Here is a 19,010-nt window from a genome sequence, read left to right as displayed (position 1 = left end):
GAAAGATGGCTTTTTGGGGAGTAGAACATCCCTTGGGCATTGGATTATTCTCTGCCTCAGAGGAAAAGGCAATATCTTCACTAACAATCTCACAAGATCTAGCAGGTTTCCCTTTCCCATGAGAGTTCCTTGAGTGAGATCTGGAAGACTAAGACCAAATAGTACTATAGTCATGGCTATCAGCTAGCTCTTAATAATCATTTTTGAAGGAATTCAGTTTTCAAAAATAATTTATTCAAATATTTATGCCAAAATACTTCTAAAAGTTTCCCAATTATCTGTATTAGTTTTCCCCAAGCAAATATACATTTAACTACATGAACACAACTATTACTTCATAGCTTTTTATTATAGACTTTTTATCCACATGAATGTTAAAGAAACTACAACAGCATTAAATACCATTTTTGATAACAGTGATTATATTCTTAATTACACTCAATATTAAATTGTAAAATATTTCCAGAGGAATACAATCTTAATTCATACAGCAGGCAAAGTACCAGAGGAGAAGGGGCCAATTGATAGAATATCCACTTTGCTATTGAAAGCAATGCATATGGCTGATGCCTTCCCATATGTCCAAAATGTGATTCTCACCCCCTAGGACAAGTCTTGGGTTTTCTTTCTTTCAAGAATCACTTATTCAAAAATCAAAGACAATTTTGTAGATGCTTTCTGTGTTCGCAGCATTGAAAGGACCAAGGATCGCCTTCATGGATTATCCACACAATTGGTTAAAAGCATTTTCCATACTCTATGAAGTTCAGTCCTCCTTCTAGAAACACCAAGACTCAAACTTTGGTTCCACCAAAAGATCTGTGACAAGCATTTACTGATCTTGTTTGTTTCCCCGTCCCTCCCCCCGCCTAATAAATGGCTGCTACATTCTATTTTACATGGTTGTCCATGATGCTTTGAGGTCACTTGTCCTTGGGTTCACGTGAACCTGATTTTATTTTATTCCCAAGCCCTTTCAATTCTCAGTCTTTATACAAGTCAGGTTGCTCAGTGGTAGGCTGTATCATACAAGAGAAAGGTTGCAGGTGCTCTTATATTCCTGTAATAAAAAAAATAATAAAAAAAAAGCATTGATGAAAGCTGAACTTTCTCCATTCAAAATTTGAATTAGTATGCATTTAAGAAGAAACATTTGTGGCATTGCTGGTTTCTAGAATATAATAGTGAAGGTGTCAAGAAGCAACTCTAAGCACAGAGCTCTGCCTACAGGAGGCATCCTATTTGTTTATTGGATGGAATATGTTTCACAGACCCTTAATGCAACTTTTCTTAGGTTGTGCATATCTAGAATGCATGTGTAGAGCCAATGTAGAGTAGCAGAAAGAATGCTGGACCTAGAATCAGGAAGACCTGAGTTCAAATCTCACTTCTCATACTAGCTATGTGACCATAGGCAGGTAACTTAAACTTTTAGATCCTTAACTTCTTCATCAATTAAAGAGGGATAATGATATTTATCATACCTACCTCATAGGGTATTCTGGACTGGGCTTATTGCCTGAGAGGTTCGATATTGGAACAAAACAAGACACTTAGAGGCCATTTCAACAGTTAACAGAAGGAGATCTGCTTAGCACAAGAAGTTTGGTCAATAAGGGTAGGCACTGAGGATACTCAAGTTGAGTCAGCTGAACAAAGGTTCCTTGCCAAAGCTGTCCAGTATTTTTCACCTACCAAGTATCAAAGAAAGCAATTGCATCTCCTCTTGGCTGTTTTGTATGCAGGTGACCTGATATCAACAATGTGGCCTTTAGCTCTCTGAACCAAACAAGACTCAAGGATTATTATAATATTGCCTAAGGAAAAAATAGTCTAACAAGGGGCCTGAGTGTGTGTGTGTGTGTGTGTGTGTGTGTGTGTGTGTGTGTGTGTAGGATATTTTGCCTACCACCAGGGTTATCATGAGAATCAAATGAAATAAAGACTAATGTTATATGAATGTTGTTCATTATCTATTCGTTATCTATCAACAACAACAATCTATCTATCTACCATTATCTATCAACAACAACAATCCTAGAAGAACCAGTTTTTGTTAATTTCCCAGAATGAAGATGATCTGAGGTAAATGAAGGTATTGAAATGTGAATTCATCTTTGATTCGGTGAATTGGCTAAATTTTGCTTATTTTTCATGCTCATAATTCTACGTTGCTATAAAAGTGTTAGGTTAGGTTTAAATATGAATCAAAGCTGTCGGTTCAATAATAATTTTTCAAAATAACAGGTTATAATAGGCACATAAAGTTGGAATCCAATTTCAAGGAAAGTTTGATGATAATAAACCCTGAGAAATAAGATTACTATTTAATCAAGCCTTGCAGATTCCAAACAAAAATCCTAGAATATTTGTGCCTCATTCAAAGAATAGCCTTTAATTTAGATGATTCCATTTCTCTTTGAGACTCAGGAGCTCTTAAATCTTGTGATTCTGTATAGTAACTCATCTAGAGGAGAGGGAACAAAAAAAATCACAAGAGCTTATTAAAAAATGATTCAGCTGATCATAAATGAAAAAAGCACTTTCTGATGAGGTAAACCAGATTAATGAATTTGACTTGGGGATTTCTGTGATCTGTAAGCTCAATATGAGTTAATCTGAGAGCCAAAAAAGCTAATATAATGTTAGGCTTCCTTTAGAATGTTACAGGGTCCATGTCTAGGGAGCTAAAAATTCCATTCTACTCTGCTTTGGTCATCTGGGATGCTGGATTCCTTTTTGAGTGCCATATTTTATGAAGGACAATGATAAGTTCTTCAATTGAGAGTAACCAGAATGGTGATGGGATGTAAGGTCACACCATGTGAGAATAGGGATGTCTAACTTGCAGAAGACTGAGGGGGTGGAATCTCACAGTTGTCTTTGGAAATATTTGAAAGTCTGTCATTTGGAAGGGGAAATAGACTTCCTGTCATGAGTTTGGAATGGGAAGGGATTTCCTATTTAATTTGATTCTTTTGTTTTACACATAAGGAAATTGAGGTTCATGTGGATTAAACAACTCTCCCAACTTGTTTAATTACCAACAGGTAATATGGATCAGAGAAGGGATTTGGGAACAATGGGAATAAATTGTAGAAAAGTAGATTTAAATTTGATTTGAGGAAAATCTTCTTTAAAATTTTACTTCCCTAAGAAAATGGGTTGCCTTGAAAAGTAGTCATTTCTCCCGTACTGGAGATCTTTGATCCAAAGCTATGTGGATACTTGTTATGCATGTTGTAGAGGGGAAGTCTCATTCAACTCTGGGTTTCATCAAAGGGTGTCTGATGCTCTTTTCCATTCCAGATTCTGTGATTCTGTTAATCACAGAATCACTTTGTTTTGCCAACAAAGCAGAGTCAGGTGGGCCTTCTCTGAGGCATAGAACATGGTCTCCATATATCCTCAATAAAACTAATCTAATGCAGAAGAGAAAATGTGGCAGAAGATTCAACACTGAAGGGGAAGTCAGGCTTACCTCAGTAACCTGATATAAACCTGAATAATTTTATTTTTTATATTTGTCAGGGACTTGTAAATGATTTTGGACAAGTCATTATTCCTTTCCATGAGTCGATTTCTTCATATGTAAAACAATTAATTCCTATCTTATGGGTATTATAGGGTTTACCTCAATAATATTTGCATAGAATTTTGAGGTACTTAGAAGAAAATCAATTAAAGATCATTTAGTTATTATACTTGTTTCATAAGTATGTTGTATTACCCAATTATTTGCATGTCTCCACCAGTAGAATATATGCTTCTTGAAGGTAGAGAGAGCATTTTTTTTGGCCTTTCTTTAGTTCCTTTAGGGCTTAGCCCAGTGCCTATGACATAATCATCACCTAATAAATATTTGTTAACAGACTGACAGATAATTAATGTAACAGAAGTTATATGGAGGCACTCTGTAGGGTCTGTGGAATTAATTACTACATTAATTAGTTCTAGAATGGATACTAGCTTCATGGGCAATGTGTCATTCATATCATCATGACATGTTTGTGAAGACATAGCCAATTCTTACTTAAGCCAGTTCCTAGGAGCTACCCATTCCATCACAAAATACAACCTTACTATGAATCACGATAGAAAAGCAATACAGTGTCAACTCTTAAAAAGGCTTATTTTAAGAGGCAATTTTAATATTTAAAAAAGGAAGTGTTATTTTCCCAAAATGGTAGGTTAGCCTAATTTGGATAAGAGATCTTGCCTTGAAGGACTTAATCCTCAATTTTGCAATTCTTACCTTGTGCCTGGGTGATCTGACTGGTGAATCAGTAAGCAAAATACTCACATTACTTATCATATCTAGCCAGTTCCCAACTCCATACTAACTGATCATGCTTCTAGCTATTCATCTTGCCCTGAGAAGGCAGCTAAGTAGTGCCATAGAACACAGAATGCTGGCATGGAGTTAGGAAGACTCATCTTCCTGAGTTCAAATCCAGCCAGAGACATTTACTAGCTGTGACCCTGGGCAAGTCATTTAATCTTGTTTGTCTCAGTTTCTTCATCTGTAAAATGATATGGAGAAGGAAATGGCAAACCACTTGTGTATCTTTGTTCAGAAAATATGAAATTGGATCAGGAAGAGTCAAATATGACTGAAACAATTGAACATAATTAGAGTTGATTCTATCTATGGAATGATGAGACTTGTGATTTCCAGACCAAATTCCAGATTCTCCCCTGGCCACCCATTACCTTCTCTATGTTGTCTTCTGCTATTAGAATGCAGGTTTATTGAGAGCAAGTAGACTCCATTTTTATATTTATATCCCACCCCACCCCACTTTGCACTACATGTTTGGCATTGCTCAGTGCTTTTTCATTCATTCATTTATTGTACTCCAAGAGATGCTTAAATTAATTCCAGAGTCGATCGATTAAGAAACATTTATTAGGTGTCTATTATTTGCCAAGCACTAGCTTGGTCCTAGTTATAGAAGGAAGTTAATTTTTTTCCCCATACCTTTACTTAGAGTTTACACTATAGCCAAGAACTATTCTGCTCTTCCATTTTTGGCTTTTAAGCTTTAAGGACCTGGCTTGGATATACCATTTCCTTGATTCAATTTGACATTTCTTAGGTTCTCGGGCAAAGCCAAAAGGGTTTATAGAAAGAGAGTATGGAGCAAAACTCAGCAGTTTATTCAATGGGTTGCCTGTGGTTTGGAAAAGATTCTTCCTCTTAATAGCCATAGTGGAATCGAGTGGGTGAAAATGCAGCATGCCAGCTTAAAGGTCATCCTTGCATTAGACTTTTAATGTATCAGCACTAATTTGGTGACTTGTGGTCACTGAACAAGACCAAATTTCTCTCTCTTTCCCAGGGTATAATGATTTTTTATTTTGTAATTCCTCTTGAGACTATCCCTCTCAAGCTTGGCACATTGAGAATCTAAGACTGTCTCTAACAATATGGTTGCGATTCTCTGCTTGGCTGATTTAGCTTAGCATTTAAGTAACCACTAATCTTCTGAAAGCACAAGGGTCTACTTAGAGAAATCCCTGTTGTCTGCAAGGATGGTGTATTGAAACAAAATCACCACGAGGAGAGTATCAGTTACTAAACAACATGAATAGTTTTTACACACACAGACACACACACAAGTGGCATCAAAACCACAGATGTTACAGAAGGTAGTTGGATTTCAAGAAAAGCCTTAGTTCCTTTCTGGCTTCAGATGCTTACTAGACAAGTGATCCTAAGAGAAGTCACTTAACTTGTCTCAGTTTCCTCATCTTTAATATGGGATAATAAAAGCACCTACCTCACAGGGTTGTTATGAAAGTTGAATGAAATAAACATGTGCAAAGCACTTTATAAATCTTAGAACAACATATAAGTGCCAACTATTAATGCTAATAGTCTTTTCCCCTTGATTTGAAAGGACTCAAATCATTAGGTTAGGTTTATTGTAATTCAACTTAATTATTTTTGCATTAATGACTTAGGATAATAGAGAGGGACTTCAGAGGTCATCTGGACTACGCTCCTCATTTTACAAATGAAGAAAGTCAGTATGATAGTGGAAAGAACCTAGATTTCAGTTGGAACATCTTACTGTGTGACATGTATGACCTTGAGCTACTTAATCTCAAGTTTTCTTCATTTGTTAAGTAGAAGTAGTTTGACTAGAATAGAGGTTCTTCATATTTTTTGTGTAATAGATCCCTTGACACTCTAATGAGACTTGTGAATCCCTTCTCAGGATGGCTTTCAATGAATACAATAAAATACATAGGATTGATTGCATAGGAAAATAATTATCCACGAATTCCTATAGAGTTAAAAACCTCTGGATTAGATGGTATCTAAGGTCACTTCTGACTCTCAATATGATGCCATATCCAGCAAGTCACAGAACTGGGATTTAACTCTGGGTTTCCTGACTCCTAGCTAGTACTTTTGCCATTATTGATATTTTAGGTCAATATCTCATAGGTTGTAGATCTGGAGAGATTTCAGAGGCCATATAGTCTAACTTTTTAATTTTATAGATAAGAAAATTGAGGTCCAGGGAGGTTAAATGAATTTTCCCAAGCTCATGATGGTACTAAGTATTAGAAGCAGAATCTGAGTCTAGGTCCTCTGACTTCAGAATCAATGTTCTTTCTTCCTTATTATATTGCCTCCTCTTTCTTCCTGGATTGATCCAGTAATTATCCAGTAATTGCCTTAATCATCCATTTCACTTTGTTAGTAAAAGCCTGGCCTATGGTAATGAAGAAGAAATTTCCTGAAGTCGAATTAAGGAATACTACTTGAATGTAGAATAGAACAAGCCTCATGAACCATAAAAGGAAGGTTACAGGGAAAATGATACATTCTGTGGAAGCTTTCCCAATCCCTGAGTTGTCTCTCTAAAGTGTCAAGGGGTCCATTATACACAAAAAATTAAGAACCTCTATTCCAGTTCAGTCTCTTCTATTTTATAACCTTATGAGACAGATGCTATCATTATCCCCACTCTATAGATGGGGAAGTTGAAACACTGGGAAGTTGGAGGCTAATTATCATTTTTACTTGTTACATTTCCAAATATAATGTGAGATCCTAGAAGGTAAGCAGTGTTCAGTCATTTTCACATTTGTTTCTCCAGTGCCTATCACAATGATTGCATACATAGAAATTTAATAAGTAAATCTTTTTCAAATTAAACCTTGCAATGAGACAAATTTAGCTTCAAGATAAAGAAAAAGACCAAACAATTAGAGCTTTCTAAGAATGAAATGGGCTTCAAGATTTTGTGATCTGAGCATGTCTGCTTCAAAATTATAGAAGAAAAGTCTTAGCAGTAGCTATAATTATCAGTCTTTAAGACCAACAAACATTATTATGTACCTACTATGTGCTAGGTTATGAGGTTGTACAAAGACAAAAAATTAACCAGTCCTCCCTTCCATGACTTTATTTTCTAACAAGAAAGGTTATGTTTATCTAACAGGAAAGGGAAAGTTCCAAGGCTTAGATCCTAATCCTGCTTTTGTCATCTGACTTGGACATTACTTCCACTCTTCTCAGTGCTTCAATATTTCCATAGTCAGAATGAAGATGAAAATAATATCAAAGGGATTATATGTGGATAAGAATAGTTCTATGAAATAACTTGAAATTATTGGAGGAAAATTCAATATGGTAAAGCCTTACCCATGTTAACTTATTTGATCCTTGTAATAGCCCTGTGAAACAGATGCTATATTATCCCTATTCTATAGATGAGAAAGCCAAGGCACTGAGAAGTTATGTGACTCATCTAGAGTCGCATAGAGGCTAAAAATTAAAGGTAACTTCTTAAGGACAGGAACTGTGTCATTTTTCTTATTTTTGTATTGCCCCAGTGCTTGGCACAGTGTCTTAGACATTGTTGTTGTTCAGATGTTTCAGTCCCTATGAGTTATGTAATATAAGGATCATTTTCCCATATTTAAGTAAGAAACCAAAGCACAGAATTAATAATAGTTAATATTTATATAGATATTAGGGTTTGCAGAGTACTTTATATATACATTATCTAACTTGATCAAAGATTAACCAGACAATCTTTTGCGGACACCAGTCCTGCATTGACAGTTTATCTGTCTATCTATTTATCTATCTATCTATCTATATCTAAATATTTATATTGTCTATTGTGTGTTTTCTTCCCAATTAGAATGTAAGCTCCTTGAAGGCAGGAACTATTTTTTTGCTTTTTCAAAAATCCTCAACATTTAATGTAGTACCTAGCACCTAGCAAATACTTGATAAATGGTTATTGTTTGATCAATTCCTCCTTTCCTCAAAACTTTCTGTATATGTAAGGGTACCATCATTATTCCACTCAATTAAGTTCCCCAAATCCAGTCCAGCTTTATTTTTCTCTTCCCTATCTTCCATATCCTATCAGTTGTTAAGTTTGATCAGTTCTATTACCCTCCCCCTTCTTATCAATCACATTTTCTCCATTCACATGATCAATCCCCCTGGCTTAGGCTCTAAGCTCTCACCTAGATTATTGTAATAGTGTCCTAGTTAGTCGCCCTGCTTTTAGTCTCCTATATCTCTAATATTGCCTTCATAAAGCTGCCAAATATTTCTAAAACACAAGTGGGATCATGTCAATTCTCTATTGCTCCTTAGTAATCCCTACTTCTCTAATTTTCAATCTCTTTCTATCTAGTACTTCCTTTCTTGTTTTTCCAAACAAGCCCATCTATCACATTCTTAAAAAAATCCTTAATTAGATTTTATGATTCTATCATATTATCTAATATTACTCCTTTCTGAGCCAAACTCCTAATAAAAGGTATCTACATTTATTTCCTTCCCTTTTTGAAATCTGGTCTCCTTATCACTTGATTGAGAATTCTCTCTCCAAAGTTTCCAACAATCTCAGAATTGTGAAATTGGATGATCTTTTCTCAATTCTCATCCTTTTTTGAGCCCTTTGTTATATTTGATAATGTTAATCTTCTTTTCCTCCTGGATATTCTTTCCTATCTGGGTTTTCATATCTTTTAATTCTCCTACCTGTCTTCTGCCTTTTGCTTCTCAGTTCCCTTTGCTAGATTGTCATCTATCTTTATCACAGTTTATAACCATACATTTAATCTCAAACTCTGTCCTGGGCTCACCTCTTTCTCTCTTTACCTTTTCTCTTGGCGACCTAATTTGTTCTCTTGTGGTTAATAATAATCATCTTAGATGACTCATAGATCTATCCATCCAGCCCTAGTCTCTCCCAAACTATAATCGTGCATTACCGGGTGCCTTTTGGATATTTCAAACTGTTTGTACCAGAAACACCTCAAACTCAGTATGTCCCAAATGGAAATAATTATCTTTCTGCTTAAACTTTTCCCCTCCACTAAACTTCCTATTTGTGTTGAGAATACCATCATTCATAGAGTCCCTCTAGTTGGCAACTTCTGATTTATCCTCAACTCCTCACTCTACTCCACACAGCCAATCATTTGCTAAATCTCATTTTTACCTTAACAGCATTTTCCATAAGACTTCTCTACTCATACAGCCATCATCTTCAAACACCTCTCACTTGAACGGTTGTGATGACTTTCTAATTGGTTTCTCAACCTCAAATTTCTTTCCATTACAATATATCCTCAGCACACCTTCCAAAATTATTTCCTTAAGGACATATTTAACCATATTACTCAATAAATTCTAAGAGTTCCCTATTACCACTAGGATAAAATACATTCTGGCTTTTAAAGACCTTTATAACTTGACGTTAGCCTATTGTTATAGCCTAATTTTACATTATACCTTTTGTATTCTATAGTACAAAACTACAAAACTAAACTCTATAGTTTAGACATACTGACTTTCTTTCTTTTCTTCACTCATGACCCTTAATTTTCTGTTTCCTTGACTTGGCCTGGAATACACTCACCAACTTGACTTTTTTTTTTTAATTTCTTTTAATAATAGCTTTTTACTTTTCCAAATACATGAAAGGATAATTTTCAACATTCACCTTTTCAAAACCTTGTATTCCAAAGTATTCTTTCTCCTCTTCCCCCGAGACAGCAAGCAATCCAATAAAGTTTAAACATGTGCAATTCTAAACATATTTCCATATTCTTGACTGATTTTTTAATTTCACTGGTTTCTTTTAAGCCCCAGCTTGAGTGCCACCTTCTACCTAATATTTTTTGTGATCCTCTAACTGCTAATGCAGTCTTTTGCCTTATATTTGCTTTATATTTATTTTGCATGTATTTTTTTTCTTTATATACTTATGTAGGATAAGGACTGGATCTGTGATTTGGTCACGCATTGACAGTTTTAAAGTGTAATTTTAACTTTTTTTTGGTACTTTTATTTTGTTAACTATATCCAAATTACCTTTTAATTTGGCTCAGGTCACACTCAAGAATGTCACAGCCACCTAAATGACATCTTTGTCCTAGAGCAAAAAGAGGTAAAGTGACCTACCCAGCATCACAAAGCCACTATTTGTCAGAAATGGGACTTGAATCCAATATTTCTGGTTTTGACAATAAATGACTTTCTATTCTATTCTATTTCTATAACCCTAAATGCCATTTTTCCTTTTATATACATTTCAAGTTCCCTGAAAGGGGGATTATTTAATTTTCTTTTATCTTTGTGCCTAAGCATACTGTCTGGCATATATGAGGTGCTTGATGAATGCTTTTTGGGTGATTGTTGATTGATGGTAAGGAGACTTGAAATCATGACATTTAACCAATAGTTGAAGGAACTTTTTAGTCTGAAGGAGAGAATCCATGTGTGTGTGTGAGAGAGGGGTAAGGGTGGGGGGAAGAGGGAAAGAAGGCAGAGAATAAGTATCTGAGGAGATAGTGGGAGAGGGAAGAGGGATTTGACTCATTTGGCTTTGGTCTCAGATATAGACTAACAGCAATGGACGAAAGTTGTAGAGAGAGCGCGCAGATTTTATTTTAGCTTATTATAAGGAAAAATAGTTTAACATTTAGAGTTTTCTAAAAGTGGAATGGGCTATTTTAAGAAGCGATGGAGTTTCTAGCATTAGACAAATTCAAAGAGAGGCTGGCTAACCAATTGTTGAGGAAGCCATCTAGGCGATTTCAGTTTTGGTACATATTTATCCAAATGACTTTGAGATCACTTTCAATTCAAATTCTATGATTCCATAAAAACTTGGAATAAAGAAATACTTCTCTACAATGAATCCTATAAGACTCTTAAATATTCTCCCAAGGAAAGTAATGAGCAGTGTTATTCAAATGGTAATGAACCAAACTGTGAAAAAAGGGAGCCCTCATATATGAGGAGCAATTTCAGCTGGTTACTAGTATTAATAGAAAAGTATTTCCAAATACTGAGGCTTTGAATGGAAGCTTAACCATCTTGTTATTTTATTTATGGTGTGAAACCCAAACTGAGCTGCTCTTAGACCATTTAGAACATTTAAATTCACCTGTCTAAGCTATTTTCAGCTAAGCTATCTGTCACTATGATTTCTATTTTTACTTTTCTAAGGTCTGAGCTTTTCCTCAGTTTTAATGATTTCACAAGTCAGTGTGGCTGGGTCATCCTAATCTATTCTCTCAGAAGGAAAGGGTATCTATCATATTCCCTGCAGTTTCTCTAGGCCTGTCATTAGATATATATCTTTTCCTCTACACAAACCATTAAATGCATATATCTTTTTTTACTAGCAACTTACACCTAGTAATTCAGGATTTTTTTTGTGTCTTAAGATGCCCATAATATTGAGAAGTCATTGTCTTGTTCAGGGCAGCTAAGAAGGTACAGTCAATTAGATGTAGCCTTGAATCCAGTTCAGAGGGAGCCTAGGTAACCACTGTGACTGGGAGTACTGTCTCTATTATTCCTTGTTGCAAAAGACATATATGTGCTGGGGATAAAATTCTGTTGGCAGGGGAGAAATTTCTGAACTATTATATCTCTTATATTACACAGGGGAAATGTTTTAAAGGGGGGTGAGTTGTGTTGCTGTTTTACCTTAATACAGAGAAATATCAGGGCTTGTAGCAGGAATCCATCATTGATATCACAAAAGATCCCATACTGCCCATGTCTTTTCTTCTTCAAATCATTGGAACTCTAGGTATAGTAAAGCTTTGCTTGAGTAAAGAGCTAGTCTCAGTTCCTGGCACTTGTATTTAAACCTGTGACTTCTTCGGTTTAGGAAACTTTCGGTGGGAAACTCTTCTACCAATATATGGTGCACTTGCTTGACAAATAATTGCCAGGGATATTGAGAAGTTAAGTGATTTGGAGGGTCATATAGTTAGTACATCACAAGTGGGACTATAACACAGATTTTCCTGGTCTAGAAGTGGTTCTTCATACATAATGATAGGCTGCCTTTGGGCATTTGTTTAATAAACATTATATACCTAATCAGAATATCAGGTCAAGGAGAGAGGGCAATACCATGGCATAAAGCTCCGCCACACCATAAAAGAATAGGGATCTATTTTCTAATCTGAAAAGGTAGCTTCCTTATTTTCAGTACCCCATCTTCAAATTTAAAAAAGGTACATGACTGGTGCCAAACTTTAATTTCAGCATATGCTATGTAGTAGAGACCTCTAGACATTATCAAATCCATCAAGACATTTCTTTAAAAACATAGATGGAGCTTTTTCATTGCCCTTGACCTAGTAATGCATCAATAAGGAGCAATTACAATCACTGATAGATCAGATTTCCAAAAGACTCTGGCTGTCTTACCTTTTAGCTCTTGCTGAGATGTGTTCCAAGCTTCTCTTTCCTGATCAAGCTGGCTGCATAGGGGATCTGTAAGAAAAACAGAAAAACTATTTAGAGCAGCTATGGAAGAAGACAAAGTACTAATGCAGAGCTCTTGGTAAACTTTAGACAATCTTAATGCAAATAGATAATTCCCAAGAGCGAAACTTTACAATGGAAAGAGCTTTGTTAAAACAGAAAGATCTTCAATTATCCTGGAGTAAGTGAACTTTAAAATGTGCTTGTTTAAATATCACTGATTAAAAAAAAAGACCTCAAAGTTGAAACCCCATTAGTGGAGGCATTGGAAGTTGGCCACTATAGATAATATGTCAGATCACTATGTCCTTTCAGTCAACAGTATTATTTATTTTTTCTAGATAAGAAAACTGAGTCATGGAAAAGTTAAGCAATCTCTCCAGTCAAAATACTAGAATACACATAGAATATAGATTCATAAATCTAGAGTACTTTTCCGAGGAATGTGGCATAAATGGAAATCACAAATAGAACTAAATAGCAATATATGAAGTGTAACATGTAGGCAATTTTAAAATAATAAAAAACTAGTAGCATTAGTTGGAAAATGATACTTGAAAATATAACTTCTGCATAAAATAAAATACAGAGACTTTGAATGGAGGCCAAATCCTGCTTGCCATTTTGATTTATGCAGTAGAAATTCAAATCACTAAAACTGAAGCACTCTTGGATAATTTAGATTATTTAAATTTGTCTTTCTAATATATTTGCAACTAAGGTACCTTTCACTATGATCTCTATTTTTATCCTCAGAGGCTCAATTTAACTTTTCAGCTTATTACACAAAAAGAACTGAAGGAATATATTCACATACATATATATATATATTTTAAAGTATGTCAATGCCAAAATCCAATTGTGTAGTAAGTTGCCCTCTGTAGACAACACATGGAAATTCACCTTGTAGCTCATGTTATGTTTTATGCAATATGAAACTTGTCTGACATGTACAAGCAGGAAAGGATAATCAAACCAGCTAAGTCAACAAGCACTTATTAAGCACTTCCTGTGTGCTAGGCACTGTGCTAAGTGCTGGGGATACTAGTACAAGCAAAAAAAAAAATAGTGTCTGCCATCAAAAAGCTTACATTCTATTGGGGAGCTAAAAGTGGAGAGAGTAGGGGAAGATAGCTGTCATAATGGAGAAAAAAAGAATAAGGAAAACTCTTTGATTGTACTATGGATTTGAATACATGTTTTGCCTATTTGTGAAACCTTTCTCCCAAATCTCAGTGTGCAAAGAAAATATAATTATGGCCAATTTTATCAGTCCATAAGAAGATCCCTTATGAATAAGATCCCTAGATAGATGGGGCCAAGTTGTCATCAGTGATGTTTGGAGCTAAGACTGTATCCATACTCATAAACAATTACCCATTAGCAAATTTTAATGGAAACAATCACTCAATTTTGTCAATGATATCATCTCAGTGAAAATTGAAAGCACCTTAACACACATCTAGCATAGTTACTTCATCCATCCAGATATGGATAGAAAAGTTTTGAATCTCAGTTTCCTGGGTCACCATATATTATAATTTCCCAAGGACCAGGGATCATTTATTCTTTCTTTTAATGTGTGATTTGATATGATTTTAAATAGGATTCTATATACATATTAGAAGATTATGTAGAAGGCAGAAGGAATACAAAAATGTTGGGTTTGAAAATGTACTAAAATATACAGCTTTGCTTTCAATATTTTTCTTACTTACATTATAGGAAAACCCCTCTTTCAAGGACTGCTTCCTATTCCTGCACTCAAGGTCAAGAAGTCATCTTCAATCACAAGAAAGTTTTCAAAGACTAATGATTTTAGATTCAGAGAGATATATCTTTTAAAGAGCATCAGTCAATTATTTCATGAAGATGGAAAGACAAGGGGGAAGAAAGAAAGACAATCTTTCTAAAGGAAAAAACAATAGGGAGTAAGCACACAGGCTCTTAAAGAATATAGAAATAGAATCAAAGTCCATGGTGGGTTCCATTGTTTTGCTGTTTTTAAGCAACCACAAATTGAGAGTCATGGCTCACAGTAACGCATTATTCCAATGTCACAAATGACAAATCAGGAACACATCATGAGCCTGAGATGCTATTGCTCACCAAGGCTACTCAAGTCATAAAAATCTAGGTATATGCTAAGTGTGGAAGGCCGTACTTAATTAGCCTGTTCAGGATCCAAGAAGTTTGCTTATAAGCCTGTCATTGCAGAGAAATTGTTACCAATGTGAGAAATTTGGGAAATTTTCCTTTTCATTTTGCAAATACACCAAATCCCCAAAATTGGCAAGAAAAAAGAACCTGAATAACATCCTGTCTTAAAAATTTCCAAACACTCCAACATCTCTAGGTGGAATAAAAGTGAGAGTTTTGGGAGATGAGCACTTTTTCAGCAGATTCATCACTACAGAAATTAGTTCTATTTCAATGTTCTGAATTTGGTCCGATTTCATGCAGGGAAAAAGAAGACAGAGAACAAATCTTTGTAATTAAATATTCACTGATTACCTGTTAGATGTATGATAGAGAATTAGGATGAAAAATCTTTGAAAAAATATATGTTGTATTGCAAGCTTACTTTTTGTCAATATCTCACTTAGAGAATTTATTTTGGAAATCTAGAGTTAGAGAGCATAATAGAGTGAGAGCCAAACTAAGAATAAAGAAGAAGAAAAAGAAACAGGAGAAGCAGGATAAGGAAGAGGAAAAGAGGTAGTAATAATTATGCTGATTAGTAGTAATAACAATAGTAATGTTAATAATAATAAAATAATTACATTAATGAATACTAATAGTAATAATAATGAATAATAGTAATACAAATAACAGTACCTTGAATTTATATATTTCCTTAAGGTTTGCAAAAAGTTCACATATATTAACTTTTTGATTTTCACAATAATCCTATGTTGTAAGTGCTATTATTAATCCTATTTTTTAACAAATGAAAAAACTGAGGCACTGAGAGGTTAAGTGACTTGCCTAGAGTCACAAAGCTAGTAAGTTTATGAGGTAGAATTTGAACTCAGGTCTTCCTGAATTTAACTTCTTTTTTTTTTTTTTTTTTTTTTCTGAATTTAACTTCTACACTTAGATTTAGATGCTGTCTCTGGCACAACCTGGTTGTATGATCTTGGGAAAGTCACCTGATTTCTCAAGGCCCAAGTTAGTTCTCTAAGATCATAAATTGCCCAATAGTTGATGATCTATATTTAGGAGTTTCTTCTCCAGAAGTTCCCTACACCAGCAAAATCAACGGTCTTGGGGGAAAAAGGAAGTCTGGAGCTACTTATCAAGAGTTTCCTTTTGGCTGGAAATAAAACTCTCTCTAGGAACTTTTTAGCTAATATAAAGTTCAAAAAGAGATGTTTTGGTTTGATTTGCCCAAGGTCACACAGTCAGGGTCAGGATTTGGTCATTTACTTCCATTTGAAAACAAAAAAGCAAAACCAAAATGAAAAACCTAGCATAAACTCCTCTGGGTTCAACTGGCAGAAACCTGGGCCAGTTCCCACCAGTTAATGCTGGAGGATCTCCAAGCTAAGGCTTTATCATGAGAGACCTGGGCTGTGGCCAGCCCCAGCTCCCATGGCACAGAATAAGACACATATCCCTTCTCCCAGGAATGAGGCGCTTGTTCCACTCCCCCAGGCAGGAAGTTGTAAACTGCCTTTTTACAGGTCCACAGTGAACGAAACATCAAAATTAAATCTATTGATTGAACATTATTTTAATTGAGGCTTTTAATGAAGAACTTGGAGGCTGCTTGAAATTGCAGCTACCTGGCCGAACAGCAGAGGGCACTTGGAGACTAACCCATTTCCTCTGCCTACCTGCATCTCCAACAAAGCTGCAAGTTCACTGAATGTGTATTTTGGTTTAGTCATTTATCATATGCTCCGCATTGCAGTTTTATAATGTCCTTCAGGAACTTTATTGGAAAAGGCTCATATCTATAATAAACTACAGTGGTAGCTAATGCAAAAAGGCATGCTTTTTAATCACGGCGCCACATTAGCAAGCAAATACCCAGATGGAGTCTAACAGCTTTTGTTAGATTATCTATCATCCATCCGTTCGACTGTCTGTCTGTCTGTCTATCTATCTACCTACCTATTTACATTTATTGATATATAGGTATATATACATATGTGTGAATGTATATATATATATACATATATAATTTTATATACAAATACAAACACACACATACAATTATCCCTTCCACATCATAGGGGTTAGAGAAACAGCATGTGTATGGAAAATACATGTAAATTATTTTGACTTTCCCTTCATACCAGAGAAGTCTGAATTTTTTTCTTTTTCTCTTATATAGTACCTTACTGTAAAATTTGGGTTAACATTATACAATACCATACATATATTTTATGCATTTCTAAACTTTTTTCTGTGTTGTTTGATGGCTTTTGCATGTTATTTGTGGCTTTCACAACACTATCCCCAAATTCCCATTTAATTTCTTATGCCAACCCATGACATATAGAAACCATAATGGCAAAAGTCACTATATGGACAGTATACAATGCACATACACATACTTTTGCAATGCTCACACACATATATATTCATAGACACACATACATACATATAGCATGTATACACATATGGGTACATATATATGGATGAATATTCAGATCCTTAAAGGAATTTTGTCAAAAGGTTATTGGTTGGGATTCAAGTTGTCTTCTCTTGTTTCTGATCCTAATGTGTGATAGTTACTATTTTTTTAAGTAAAGGGAATTTTTATTATACTGCTTGTGAATGGGTAAATAAGTCTTTTAAAAAATAGTATAAACTTTGCGAAAAGCTGGTTTGATTTTCAAATTTCTATATATATAGACCTCAGGAAAAACATTTTGTTTTGTTTCATTGGCAAATCTGGATTAGAAATGAAGGTTATAAGTATCTAAAATTGTTTTTCCAAAATATTTGTCTTTCCTCATTTAAAAATGTATTTTTCACTATCTACTTTGATCTGTACATTTTAGAACTTGGGTCCTAGTAAGTTATTTTCATTCATAAGTGAACACATGTAAAAACTATTAACCTAAGTCTGCATATGGTTTCCCTTTTCCATAACTACATATGATTCATTTGACTATCATGATCATCATTTCACATTTTACTAATGGAATAAAGAAGAGTTAGTGTTCTATATGTGATTTTGAATAAAATAAACACAGTATAACAACACAGTGCAGATTTCCTCGGAAATCTTCACAGAGTTTAGAGGGATTTATGTATTTGAATTCTCAGTAATTACAGAATTAACATGTGCTTTTATGTCATCTTAAGGATATAAAGAATTGGCTCTTTTCTGAATTAACAAAGTACTCACTAACTATAAGAGGATTTGCACTCAGTTATTCTAGCCTCAAAGGGCAGACTAATCTCACAGTAACTATATTCATTTATGAGTGTAATGATTCAAGGAAGATGAAAGTTAGTAACTTTAAAACCTGATAACTTATTAATAGCCACAAAATTATTTAGATTTTCCTTGGGCACTTTGGGAGGTGCATGATATTTCCCTCTGCCAATTGATCAGAGGCCAGATAATTGATTTGAGCAATAGTTTGCTGGTATCACATGATGTCCTGATTTTCTAGTCAATAACTATGAGCGGATAGACTAGGTAGCTTGCTGTCGCTTTCCCACTTGTCCAAAAATAACTTTCCCAACAGTGTCTGAAATGTTTCCCATCAGGGTTACTCGGCTGAGTTAAAGCATTTTCAGGTAGATTGTAAACTCACCGAGGGCAAGAACTATTTTTTGTTTTGTCCCTAACACTTAGCACAGTGCTCTATATATTGGACCATGGTTGTGATTTCATGATTTCATAGATATAAGAAACTCAGGAAGTTTTCTTTACCAAGGAAGATCACTTTTCAACTTAGAATCTTCACTAATTAGTTGAGAATTGAGAAGTTAAGTGACTTGACCAGGGTCACACAGGCAGTATATGTCAGGGATGGGACTTGAATTTATTTCCTGACTCAGAGTTAGCTCTCTATCCATAATGTAATGCTGTCTTTTTAACTTTCAAAGATAATAAATAAGATTAATAAACACTTTCTAATGTCCTTCATTAAAGTGGATATATATTATCTAGAAGAAATAGCACATATGACATTATTCATATTTTAAAGAGGGTTTTACAGCTTAGACTAGCAGAGGGAAGAAAATAGGAGATTGGACTAGA

General features: G+C 34.8%; 1 protein-coding gene across 1 annotated transcript in view; it reads right to left on the bottom strand.

The window, feature by feature from the left end:
* Positions 1-299: 299 nt before the first annotated feature.
* Positions 300-19,010, bottom strand: part of SKOR2 (SKI family transcriptional corepressor 2) — a 54,538-nt gene continuing 35,827 nt past the window's right edge. The window contains exons 7-8 of the mRNA XM_031945977.1: positions 12,725-12,790; positions 300-1,060 (exon numbers count right to left, since the gene is read on the bottom strand). Coding sequence (XP_031801837.1) covers positions 12,728-12,790 — 63 coding nt within the window. The 3' untranslated portion in view covers positions 300-1,060; positions 12,725-12,727. The remainder of the gene's footprint in view (positions 1,061-12,724; positions 12,791-19,010) is intronic.

This window comes from Sarcophilus harrisii, chromosome 1 (genome assembly GCF_902635505.1).
Source record: "Sarcophilus harrisii chromosome 1, mSarHar1.11, whole genome shotgun sequence".
Classification (NCBI taxonomy): domain Eukaryota; kingdom Metazoa; phylum Chordata; class Mammalia; order Dasyuromorphia; family Dasyuridae; genus Sarcophilus; species Sarcophilus harrisii.
Note: the sequence above shows the minus strand (reverse complement) of the source record. Positions and strands in the feature narration are given on the sequence as shown.